The 12,654-nt window shown below is 46.4% G+C and overlaps 1 protein-coding gene and 1 pseudogene across 1 annotated transcript in view; one reads left to right on the forward strand and one right to left on the reverse strand.

The window, feature by feature from the left end:
* The first annotated feature begins 477 nt into the window (after positions 1–477).
* On the forward strand, positions 478–3,251 carry LOC121020555 (HIV Tat-specific factor 1-like; annotated as a pseudogene).
* A 1,700-nt stretch (positions 3,252–4,951) lies between these two features.
* Positions 4,952–12,654, reverse strand: part of NQO2 (N-ribosyldihydronicotinamide:quinone dehydrogenase 2) — a 15,886-nt gene continuing 8,183 nt past the window's right edge. The window contains exons 4-7 of the mRNA XM_040460480.1: positions 10,527–10,657; positions 8,009–8,122; positions 6,935–7,036; positions 4,952–5,227 (exon numbers count right to left, since the gene is read on the reverse strand). Coding sequence (XP_040316414.1) covers positions 5,051–5,227; positions 6,935–7,036; positions 8,009–8,122; positions 10,527–10,657 — 524 coding nt within the window. The 3' untranslated portion in view covers positions 4,952–5,050. The remainder of the gene's footprint in view (positions 5,228–6,934; positions 7,037–8,008; positions 8,123–10,526; positions 10,658–12,654) is intronic.

Raw genomic sequence — 12,654 nt, forward strand, 5'->3', positions numbered from 1 at the left:
AGGAAGTGAGCAATAAGGTCCAGTCACCTGTCCACACTTTCTGTCCACCTGGTGTTCACAGAGGTATACTCTTAGCACAGGGAAACCACAGCCTTGCAGAGAGCCAAACTGCTGCTTGTGACCAAGCCTGGGGCCCCCAGCGGGTGCAGTGCAGACCTTGTTCCTCTGACAAATACTTAGGGAATACCTCCTGGGATGGGGGCTCCCCATACTGACACAGCTTAAACAAGACTGGTCCCATCCATGCTTTCATGGAGCCAACAGCCTAGTGATGGACACAAACGTTAATCAGATGGTCCCTGTGTTTGACGTGTATGTGAAAATATCCTCATGTGTTTCTCGAGTAAACAAAACACCACAGAGATTTTTTTTTTTAAGCCAGAAGTACAGGGTATCAGACAGGATATCCAACTCCATGCAAGAGGTTGTGGTGGGTTTCCTTAATCAAGTGACACGGGAGGTGGCCTGGGTGACAAGATGGGGGAGCGTTCCTGCCAGAGGGAGCAGCCTGTGTCCGAAGATGGAGATGGGCTCTTGGTGGGAGTAAGAAGTCAGATATGGCTGGGATGGAGACACAGAGTAGCCAGACTGCCTGGAAAGGAGACAGGGTCACATACTGTATTCACAGACTAGCTCACAGATTCTGAATGTTTTCTGAGAGCCATGAGAAGCCCTTGAAGGATTAATAGGCCTCAAGAGTGGCACAAGCTGTGTGTGTGTGTGTGTGTGTGTGTGTACTAAAACAATGTTCTAAGCATTTGTAGAAAATGGGTTCTAAGGGACAAACATGAATAAGGAAAATTATCTAGGTGGTTGTTGCAATAATCCAGGCAAGAAAAAGCATCCTGGATGAGCATGGTAGAATCATGGATGGAAATACTGGGCAAATGAAATATAGGTAGAAGCTGGAGTCCGCAAGACATGAAGCTTGATTGAGTGGGAGCCCAGATGAGGCCCAGGTTTGGGCCCCAAGCATTGGAGGAATGTTCCTGCCACTTACTGAAGAAAGAGGTGGTGGATGGGGTGTGGGAAGGAGACTTGATTACTGTTGAATCAGAGGTGCCTGGAAGAAAATCAAGTAGAATTCTCCAAGCATCAGAAACTTTTGAGGGATTCTGGAGGCAGAGTCTGACTGGGAAATAGCACCACGAAAGAAAGCCAGGCACAGTGAAAATACAAAAATGATGCCAGGCCTCGGACCTTAACTGGCGACACTGAGTCTGGGCGGAGTAAGCCAGCCCCTCCTTGCTCGTCTGGAGCTGCTCCCAATCTAGGCGGGACACATGGGCAGCAAGTACAGCTGAACAATGCAGGGGTTAGGGCACCAGCCACCACCCCCAGGGAGCCAAAAATCTTCGTGTAACTCCTGACCCCCCAAACTTAACTATAATGGGCTACTGTTGACCAGAAATATAGTCTATTAACACACATTTTCTGTCTGTATTTACTACCTTCTTACAATAATACATTTTTCTTAAAATTTTCAGTATGTCTAATAGCCAAAGTATGGAAAGAGCCCAAAAGTCCATCAACGGATGAATGGATAAAGAAGATATGGTATATACATACAATGGAGTATTATGCGGCAATCAAAAGAACGAAATCTTGCCATTTGCAACTATGTGAATGGAACAGAGGGTATTATGCTAAGCTAAATTAGTCAGTCAGAGAAAGACAGATATCATATGACTTCACTCCTGTGAGGAATTTAAGATACAAAACAGATGAACATAAGGGAAGGGAAGCAAAAATAATATAAAAACAGGGAAGGGGACAAAACATAAGAGACTCTAGGGGCACCTGGGTGGCTCAGTTGGTTAAGCATCTGACTTCGGTTCAGGTCACCATCTCATGGTTCGTGGGTTCGAGCCCTGCTATAAGCTCAGAGCCTGGAGCCTGCTTCGGATTCTGTGTCTCCCTCTCTCTCTGTCCGTCCCCCACTCACACTCTGTCTCTGTCTCTCTCAAAAATAAATAACACTAAACACAAAATTTAAAAACAACATAAGAGACTGAAATATAGAGAACAGAGGGTTGCTGGAAGGATTATGGGAGGGGGGAATTGGCTAAATGGGTAAGGGGCATTAAGGAATCTACTCCGGAAATCATTGTTGCACTATATGCTAACTAACTTGGATATAAATTTTAAAATAGAAAGAATAAACAATATCACTTCAAAAAATTTTTTTTCAGTAGGTCTAGGCTACACAGTTCATCTGTGAGTTTTCTCAAATTGTTGTAAATCTCCAAAAATTTTTCCAGTATATTTATTGAACAAAATCCACGTGTAAGAGGAACTGTGCAGTTCAAACCTGTGTTGTTCAAGGGTCAGCTGTGCTTGGATGAGGAATCTGCAAATGAGCAATTGCAAATTTGAGAACTATACAGAGACACCAAGAATTCCAGTGGAGAAACCCAGCCTTTCGAGGAGCAGCTGGCTGACATCCTTGCAGGCAAGAAGGCTTGGTTTCAGATCACTGGAGACTTCATGCCTGCATATCAGGCTAATGATGGTTTCTCAATGATGGCAAATCTGCCACCAATGCTAAAAAAACCTCTGCAGAGAAACACCCCCAATCCACCAATCTCAAAAAGGAGAGAAAAAAAGAAAGCCTTCATGTAGAAGACAGAGCTACAAATATAAATGCAACTGGTTTGCCTACAGACATTATGGTGGAGGCATTTATACAACTTCTGACTTGGCATGATTCTGAGATCTTCAGAGAGACTTTATGGTCAAGTTTTACAAAGATAACAAGGAAATCTTAAAGCAGATGGGCTTTGCAGTTATTTGAAGAGGGAATCTGGATTGTGCAATGCTTTTGCATGAAGATGAAATTAGAAGGTAGAAATCACATATTGAGGTAGCTAAGTTTCAACTGGAGGGGAATATGAGGCATCAGAAAGGAAGAGGTGCAAGCCCCACAGGAAGGATCTGGTTCTGGAATAAAAGCACCTGGACTGCTGGAACATCCTTAGTGCCCCATGAGGGAATGGTCATCACCGAAGTGTTTCATCCTATGGATTTTGAGGATGGTCCATTGGTGCTGATCAGGGTCAGAGAAAACCTTTGAGAGAGTTCAAAGCTTGGGTCAATCAGGAATCTCCTTCTCTTTAAAAGACACCAGATGGCATAACCTCGGTGTCTTTGAGGAAGCTATCTTTGTACTCAAACCTTCGATGGAAGGTGGTGTGATGGTCACAGGACTCCTGTCTAAACATGGGATGGGGCTACAGATGGCCAGGCTGAGAAGACCCATGGGATTCCTATACAGACATGGGGTGGGGCTATAAATGACCAGGCTGAGAAGACCCCAAGTGTAAGAGCAGAACAGCTTTGTGGAAGTCTTCCTTCCATATCCTGAGGCCTACAGAGGTGTTCAATGTTCAAATACTACCTTTGCTTCAAAAAGCAAGGCCTTCTAAGGTAAGGCTTTTCCAGAGCACCCTAGCACATCCAGGATGAATACTCAAGAAGCCACAACTAACATGGCATTTGAAGAATCTATCCATGGAAAGATATTCGAAAAATGGGAAGATGGGAGAGATTTTGAAGATGCTTCCGAAAAAGATGCTAAAAAACATGGCCCCCAAAAAGTCTGCAGAAGGCAGTTTCAGAAGTCTGAAGAGAACAGTTTTGAAAGAAGACCTTCAAAAAAGACTCTGAAGAGAAAAAAACAAAAAAGTCTGCAGGCAACCCTGAAAAGCAAACTGAAGAGTAAGACGTCTTGGAAAGAGAATGTGAAGATTGCTCTGAAAAGGGCTTTGAGGAAGACTCCAAGAAATAACGAGCAGAAAATGGTGTTGAAAAGGAATTAGGAAGGAACCATCCTGAGAAATGAGAATCTGGGGATGGCGGCTCTGAGTGGTTGGTGGGGAAGGCTGTGTGTGAAGATTCAGATGGAAAGGAGACACACACAGAGAATTTGGTTGATGATGGACCAGACGGAAACAAGAAGAAGAAAATGCAGATGGAAAACGATCTGAAGATACTGAGGAAGAAAGAGGCGGAGCAGGTGACAGGCTGCTCAAAGATGAGGGTGCCAACAAGGAGTGTGATGAGGAGAGTCCGGTGAGGAGTGGTGTGGGGAGTCTGATGTGGGGACTGTGGGTGGGACTGGGGACGCTAAGGAAGGAGGGCCCCTGTGCATAGGCAGTAGCTCGGTCCTCAGAAGTGAGGAAGAGATTTAATCTCTTAAACTTGCTTTTAGGGAGACCCCTCCAGTTACATGTGCCTACGCTTCAGGGTAATCACTAGTAGTGTTACATGAACACGTGCACAGGGGTAGGGTGCTTAGAGTGACACCTGGAGATTTTCTTTTTTTTTCCCTTTAAGTTTATTTAGACAGAAAGAGAGAGAGAGAACAAGAGAGGGGCAGAGAGAGAGAGAGGATCCCAAGCAGGCTCCACACTGCCAGTGCAGAGCCCAACTTGGGGCTCGATCCCACAAACCATGAGATCATGACCTGAGCCGTAATCAAGAGTCGGACGCTTAACTGACTGAGTCACCCAGAGCGCTCCTTGGAGATTTTCATTGTAACCTGCACTCAATGATTTTAAATGCATGTGAAACAGCTGTTCAGTGAAAACTTCATAGCCATCATGCATGCAAGTAAAAAGAAAAAAAAAAAAAAAGGAAGAAATAAGTCCAAACGCAGCACTAAAACACTAGCTATGAAAGATTAAACTTTCCTATGAAAAAATAGAAATTTCCAAGTTGAGTTATGAAATTAAAAAAAAAAAAAACTATGCCATTCCAGGAGAACTGTTTGAACACAAGAATACCCATGAAGGTCGAAAGCAGGGAGATGGAAAGCTACTGGCAAAGAAAAGCAAGCCTGGGTGAATAATGTCATCCATGAGAGCACCCCCAAGTACAGCCTGCTGATGGCTGAAATGCTAGATCTGGCTAAGACACTCGGTCCTGCCCGTCTTTCAATACATCCAGTTCGCTTGGTTGTGACCTTGTTTTATTACAGGACCCTGCTCCCTGTGTATATGCCTGCAGCTCCCCGTGTGCTGCTCCTGTGATGTGGACGTGGCACGAAGCATTACTGCCCGAAGTACCACGGAGGCGTGCAGTCGATGGGCTCTTCCTCCCAGATGGTTTTCAGCCTCTGGGCCCAGGAGGCCACCATCGCCTTTCTCTCTTCTTCTGATGCAATCTCGGGAGCAAAACTGATCTGAGGGGCAAGGACTTTAAATCCACAGAAGTGCAAGGCACCATGCTACAGCCACAAAGAAAGCAAGGAAGTGATTAGAAGACACCCTTTACGTATCATTCAGTTAAATAATCAAAGGCGGGGTGGGAGGTGGGGGGTTGATGGCCTGAAACAAGCCTTCAAAAAATATTAGAACAACTTAATACTATCAGGTAGCCGAAAACAACTGAGCTGCCCTATAACCTTACAACGTGGGCCTTTACAAGTGATGTGAAGAACTTTGGTGGACAGTTGGAAGTTTCAAATCCTAATTGAGGTTAATCTGTAATCTTTGCTTCTGACTCCGATAGTAAACTTTATGGTTTTGATTGATTAGGCAAATTACGGTACAGTCATACAATGGATTATTCTAGAATGATGTGACATTATTCTAGCTATAGTGTATAATCATGGATGGTTGCTCGAGATATGTGTTAAATAAAAATGAGAAATTTGCAGCAGTATTTGTAGTATACCATTTATGTAAAAGACATAAGCATAATAACCCTAATAATAAAAAGCATACATATAAAAATATGCATGGGCCATAAAGAAATACATCAAATTATTAAAAGAAATTATTTTTAAGAGGTGGATTAAGAGGATGTTCTGTTTTATATTTTATAGTCTCATCTTTTTTTTCATAATATGTACTTTTGAAAACTGAGAAAACATATACAAAGATTTTTTAAAAACAAGAAGAATTTAAGCTTGGCTAATAACCTCTAAGAGACCAGTTGACCTGTGGATTAGAGAGTTTAGGCCTTAAGTTCTCTCTTTCTTCAGCAAAGCATCACTAAGTGGAATCACTATCCTGTCTTTCAAAGAAGACAACTTTTTTCTAGAAATATCACTCTCCCCCCTCTGCATTCCTTCCCTTAAAACCCTACCTTTGTCCAGACTTGCCCTATCAGGGGTAGGTCAGGGGATGAGGGGCCTACATGCCTGTCTACATTTTTAAAGTAAGCTTGCAAACTGCTGAATATGTGATCTCCTCCTCCCTGGACAAAGGGACAAAGGTCCCTTCATAACATCCTGGAAGAATGGTTTGCATTCTAGGTTTCTCAGTCTCCTGGGAGCTCAGAGCCAGGATGTAGCCACCTGACCCAGAGCCTGCTCTCTTCCTCCTCACCCCAGCTCTGTGCCTCATCTGCTTATGCTTTGCCCCCTGCCTTCGCCTTCACAGATCGCCCAGAGGTATGTGGAGGCAGGATGATGTCTACCTGGGAGGGCAGGCCCAGAGTCCTGGAAACCTGGAGAAGGGTGTGGCTCTGAGGATAGGGCACAGCCCCCGGCTTCACGGACCCATCACTTGTGGTGGGTGTGAGGCTGTCTGGAATGCTGGCCCTGGGGCACCTCTTGCCTGTGTTCAAGGTTGATGCCCCCTTCACAATGCACTGCCAGTCAGTGTGGACAGCTACCCACCCCCCACCATCCGGTGCGCTGCACACACACAGGGCCACCTTGGGATGGTTCTATTTACCATAGAGCAGACATGAGCTAACCAGGTCTCGCTTAGCTTCTACCCAACATTATCAAAGGCTATCATCACGTGTTTTCCCCACGGGCCAACTTTTTCAGTGCTAAGTAAGAAACTGAAAAGGGCAAAATGTTGTAACTTCTTGTATTCAGGTGGTAGATAAAATGGTCCAGGTTTCAGGCTTACATCACATCTTATTTTACATCTGGGGGAGCTGTAGGGGGAGCGGAGGGGAGTGGGGGTGCAGCAGGTACCTGGAGGGGCCATAGGAAGTATCGATAATCTCCGCTGACTCCAGTTTTCATGTACATCTCGGCTGTGCCCCCCGTGGTTAATGAAAGGAGGGCCAACTTATTCTGTGGAAGAGAAAGCAAATGCATTTGTCTGGCCTCCAGAGAAGACAAATGTGACCCCAGCACCAAGGTTCATAACCACTGGGAGGGAAAGCCTGAGGTAAGTTCCCTGCAGGGATGGACAAATGATAACATTCTCATCTGCCAAGCCCAGCCACAAGTGGCAACCATGTCCAACAGGGATGGAATGGACCATATGGACACAGGGCTTGGATATGACCTGACTTCTGGTAGAGAGCAGGCCTGGGACACCGTGTGGGAGGTGGGTAAGGCCCACCTGCCAACATCAGGGGCTGCTGTGAGGGCGAGTGAGGTCCCTGACAGACAGGACCCTGACACTTGGGGCCCTGACACAAGGGATCCTGGCACACAGGACCCTGACATAGAGGTCCCTGACCTACAGGACCATTCACTAAATGGTGCACTATTTCCCCAACTAAGATGAATCTTTGTGACTCAAGGTTTTCTTTATAAACACTTATAAAAGCATCTTCTGAGGCTTTTAGAATTTAAAACATCAATTTCAGTAAATTATTTAGTATGAAATTCATAGCTACCGTGCACTGTGCATCTACCAGGTTCCATGCAATCCTCACCCTGTAACATGGGTGTTACATCATCTTGTTTTTTGTGGTACGAATGTGAAGCTCAGAGAGGTGAACTGGTGTGAGGTCATGGCTCACCTCTGCAGCACAGAGAAGACGCCCTCTCCTGAGCCAGAGCTGACCACCGTGCAGTCCTCCAGCCCTCCTGCCACACTAATTCCAGGCCCTTCTTGGCCACACATGTACCCCTCACTAGATGAAGCCCTGTGACTTCACAAACTTCACTTTTCTTACCCAGGTACAGGATATAGGGTTTTGCACATACTTGGTGCTCAATCAGTGTTTATTTACCAAAAAAGCAAACTAGAAATAGAACCTGATGAGACACGCCCCCAGCAGTACACAGTGATCCTCATCCCGGAGTACATACCTTGAGGAAACCGGAATCATAGAATCCTGGGATGTCGAAGGCAAACCCCTGGCACAGCACCCTGTCCATCCAGCCCTTCAGGATAGCCGGCATGCTGAACCAGTACAGCGGGAACTGGGGACACAACACGGGGAGAAACGAATGCTGCGGGCAGTCTCAGGCTTCATATTTGGTGCTTCAGAAGGAACCCCACTGTCTTCCTCTTCCCAGATGGCTGGGCAGGCGAGTGTAGTAAAAGGGCAGCACAGGCAGGGTGTTTCTTCCCTTTCACTCTGACGCACCCAGTGTGGACAGGATGATGGTGGGGTGGAGTGGGCCAGAGCTGACAAGGGTCCTGGTTGCTGTTAACAGGTGGCTCTGCCTCCCCAGGGACAGACCCTTGGGCTGGTCCCTAAGCAGGTGGGGAGGCACTGGGGCGCTGATGGACACTCGCTCTGTGGCAGCTGAGTGGCAGCCCCAATCAGGGGGCACAAGAGGAAGGGTGTGGAGAAGAGTTTGTCCCTTTATGTGCTGGGGGTGAATTGCTGCCATTTAGGAGTCACGCTGAGTTAAGTTCTGAGAAGCTTCGGATTTTGATACAAATTAAAGCTTTATCCTTAGATTCTACACACCAGTGGTAAGATGTCCCTAAAATCCTCTCTGGTCCTCATGGAAGCCCTAACACTATATCCAATATCATTATCAGTGAAAGGAGATGAACACAGATAATAATCTGTTACCAAAGGCAGAAGGAAGCCCATGCTTCATGCACTTTTGCTATAAGTCTAACACAGGAGTTGACATTGAAATTTAAGCTCCATAGCCCACTGCTGTGTGATGCTGACATGTTACTTAACCTCTCTGTGCCTCCTTTTCCTGATCGGCAAATAGGGCTAGTACAAGTTACTAGCTCACAGCATTGTGGGAAGGATTCAATGACTCATTACAGTGCTCTGAACAGAGTCAATGCTGAGTGAAGGGGAGTTGAGATCATGACTAAGCAGTAGTGATGAATGAAATTTTTTCGGTGTTGAATGACAATGGAGACCCTCTGGGCAAACTATCAGGAAAGAGGAAAAGCAGAGGGAAAAGAGCTGTGAAATGCAGTAGGGAAAAAGAAAGACCAGCACAGAAAGAACAAGCTCTGGCCTGCTTTAGCTAACCAGCTACAGGAGTGGAGGAGGAGACGGGGGAGGGGAGACGGGCTCTGCGTGGTTACCCGATTCCAGGGAGATAGGAAGAGAAGAGCGAGAGCCAAGTATGGTTCCGCCTAGTCCATGTGCCCAGACTGCTCAGCCAGTTGTGATAGAGCCCTCCTGTCCTGGCAAGGCTATTACTCTGGAAGCTAAAGCACATGGCAACCAAGGTGTATGGCACTGGGACCCAGCCATATGCAATTAGGATAGAAGAACATCTTGCACTTTGACAAGATTAGCAGCTCCAGGTTGCCCAGTAAAGGGACGGTGCCAGAAAGGGGTGGATGGGGGCAGTCTGGGCAGGGCGGAAGGGGACAGGTAAAGCATCCCCTCCTCCCATATGTGCAGGGTGATTTTTATAAATGACATGCTGTTTCACCTGCAAACTGATCACATCCCTGCCCCTCACCCTCACATGGTGGTCTTGTTCTCCCGCCTGCTCCTCGCCCTCAAGCAGGGTTAACAGAGACAATTTGGGCCAATCAGATCCATCTTGGAGATTCTGGATCTAGAGACCTCAGTCCCGATGTGCAGTGAGAGAGGAGAACAGAGGCGGCATGCAGACAACAGCAGATGAGAATCAGAGGGAAAGGCCAGAGGGGTCCCAGCACCCAGTTTCACCACCCCTGAAGCCCAGCTGGCCTGCCTGTCCCTGAGTTCCAGGAGACCCGAATGACCAGGGCCCTTAGAATAAATTCCTTCTTTCTAGTGGACTTGGATTTCTGTCAACCCAACAGCTCCAGGAAAGCACAGGTTTATTTTGCTGCCAGGCTCTTGGTGAGCTCCACGAGTGCATGCCTGTCAGGCTGTGGCGGGCAGCAGCCTTGACGAGTGAGAGCCCACAGAAGCAGTGTCCTGGCTCCGTCTGCAGTGAGTCATGGCTTGGGGACAGTTTGTGAGTGATACATGGAAAGTGGGTAGGTGAGGCAACCAGTGACAGGAAGGAACTAAAAGATTTTCCTCTTAATAATCAGGATGTTTAAGGCAGGACTTGCATTTGGCTTGAACTACCTTGACAAACACGCATGTAGACAAATCTTGTTTTCACGCAGCCTCTGCACGTGTAAGGTGGGCATCAGAAGGGAATGAAGGCAGCGCCACCTGCATGATGCAGGCATTTCTTGGGCCACTGGGCTAACGGGAAATTACTATTTACTTGGGAGTCGAGATTTTGAGTGACCAATAGTGGCTACATGAATGTCCTTACCCAATTAGACATAAATAAGTGTGTGAATGTGCTAAAAACATTAATACCATTTCCAGGAGTGTGAAACTCCATACCTGGAAAGAGCTTGTACATAGAAGGACTCTAATTCATTATAATAATTAGACAAAACACAAACCTGAAATATCACTAGATCAGCTTCCTGAACCTTTTTCTGCTCGTCAATTATGTCACTGGTCAGAGCCCCCTTTTTACAGGCTTCGTATGCTTCCACCCCATAATTGAAGAACTCAGGATTAGAGACAGCACCTGGAGAAGAACAGGTGATATGTTCTTGCTCTCATGTATGCACCCACAGCCCATCCTGGCCAATCCCACCAGCATCACTGCCACCTGGACTCCCCAAAGCAAGTCACCAGGCATTTACGGAGGCTCCAACAGGCGTTGGGCCCTGGGACCAGGCTATGGAAATAAAAAGAGAGGAAGCTACTGTTCTTACCTTCAGGGAACTCAAAGTCCAGTAAGAGTAGATAAATAACCAAATGATCAACACACAGAACAACAGTTAGCTGGCTCAGCCTAAAGCTATGGTCGGATAAGCCTCGCATCTTATAATCAAGATGCACGTGGTCTAACTCAGGACAGCAGTGGCTGGCTCTCCTTGGGTGCATTGTCAATGAGCCCAGTTTAGGGCTTTGAAGATGGAGTAGGAGTTCACCAGGCAGTCTGGAGCACTGGAGGGAAGACAGAGGACACTCTGGGCAAAAGACAGGGAGAAATCAGCGTGTCCACAAACCACACCAGCCCAGAAAAGGGCCACCAGGAGCACCTCTTGGGAAATGGGTGAGAGGCCAGGAGGGCTGCAGGTAACCTGAATGGAGAGATAGGTCAGCTCTCATAAGCCTGTCTAAGGAGCTTGACTTTTTCCTGCACACGGGAGGCCATACAATTTAAGCAGGGAAAATAAATAAATACTCCAAATTCGGTTTGGAAAAGCTCACTGTAGCAGCAGTGATTCAAGAACAAGTGTGGTGGGCAGCAGCAGTGGGTACGAGGAGGGGCCTTGGGCTAGAACTTACAGCACTGCCCGTGAGCGCTAACATGAAGGAGGAGTTATTCTGACCTACACCTTCAGTTGAAATCTGGCAGCCAAAAAGATTCATCGGAGGCATGAATCAGAATTAACAGTAGCTTACCATTTACTGAGGACTTCCTACCTATCAAGTGGTGTGCTCTACACACATTACCTTTTCTATCTTTATAATAACCATTAAGTGTAATTCCCAGTCTACCAGAGAGGAAACTGAGACTTTAGAGAGGCTGAGCGACTCGTTCAACACTACAAAGGTCTTAGCAGCCAGCAGAGGTAGGATGACCAGGTGTGAACCACTCCACCACATGGAGTCTGGAGAGCGGCAGAGAGACCCCTGGCCGTGTGGAAAAGAACCAGAAAGAAAACTGAACCCACAGTCCTCCAACAGATTTGTAATTCAGAAATATTTCAGTGTTCTTTGTTTCCTCTTTTAACCTACTTGTATTTGATTTTCATTTAAAAAGCACACTTTGGGTGTGTCCTATGTATAAGGTTTTGTATTGACAAGAAACCCAAAGATGGTAACTGCTATTAGTGAAGAGATTGTGTTCTCTCAGGCAGGTTCCAGGTAGGGTTTTGGCCACTCACAGTATGTGGAACCTATAGCAGACACTGGGGCGGTTCTGATAACGGTAAACAGAGATGATAAAATGTGCACAGGCCAAATATATTCTAATATTAACTACTAGAAAAACAGAGGTGAAATTATTATTTGCACATGATTTGACTGTATATTGGGAAAGCTCCAGAGAATAAAATCTTTTTTTTTTTTTTTTAATTTTTTTTTTCAACGTTTATTTATTTTTGGGACAGAGAGAGACAGAGCATGAACGGGGGAGGGGCAGAGAGAGAGGGAGACACAGAATCGGAAACAGGCTCCAGGCTCTGAGCCATCAGCCCAGAGCCTGACGCGGGGCTCGAACTCACGGACTGCGAGATCGTGACCTGGCTGAAGTCGGACGCTTAACCGACTGCGCCACCCAGGCGCCCCCAGAGTGGCTATTTATTGAACTCATGTGCCAGGCACAGTGCTAATCTCAGGGATCAGTGCATTTAACCTTCACAGTGACTCTGTATGGAAGGTGCTTTTGTTATGATACCATTCTGCAGCTGGGGAAACAGAGGCTCAAAGCAATTAAGAAGTTTTCCAAAGTCACGCAACCTGTCTGCCTGCCTCACGAAGAATTCTGGAAAACACATTTCTTTTTTTTTT

Source organism: Herpailurus yagouaroundi, unplaced genomic scaffold (genome assembly GCF_014898765.1).
Source record: "Herpailurus yagouaroundi ecotype Mexico unplaced genomic scaffold, PumYag 250, whole genome shotgun sequence".
Classification (NCBI taxonomy): Eukaryota; Metazoa; Chordata; class Mammalia; order Carnivora; family Felidae; genus Herpailurus; species Herpailurus yagouaroundi.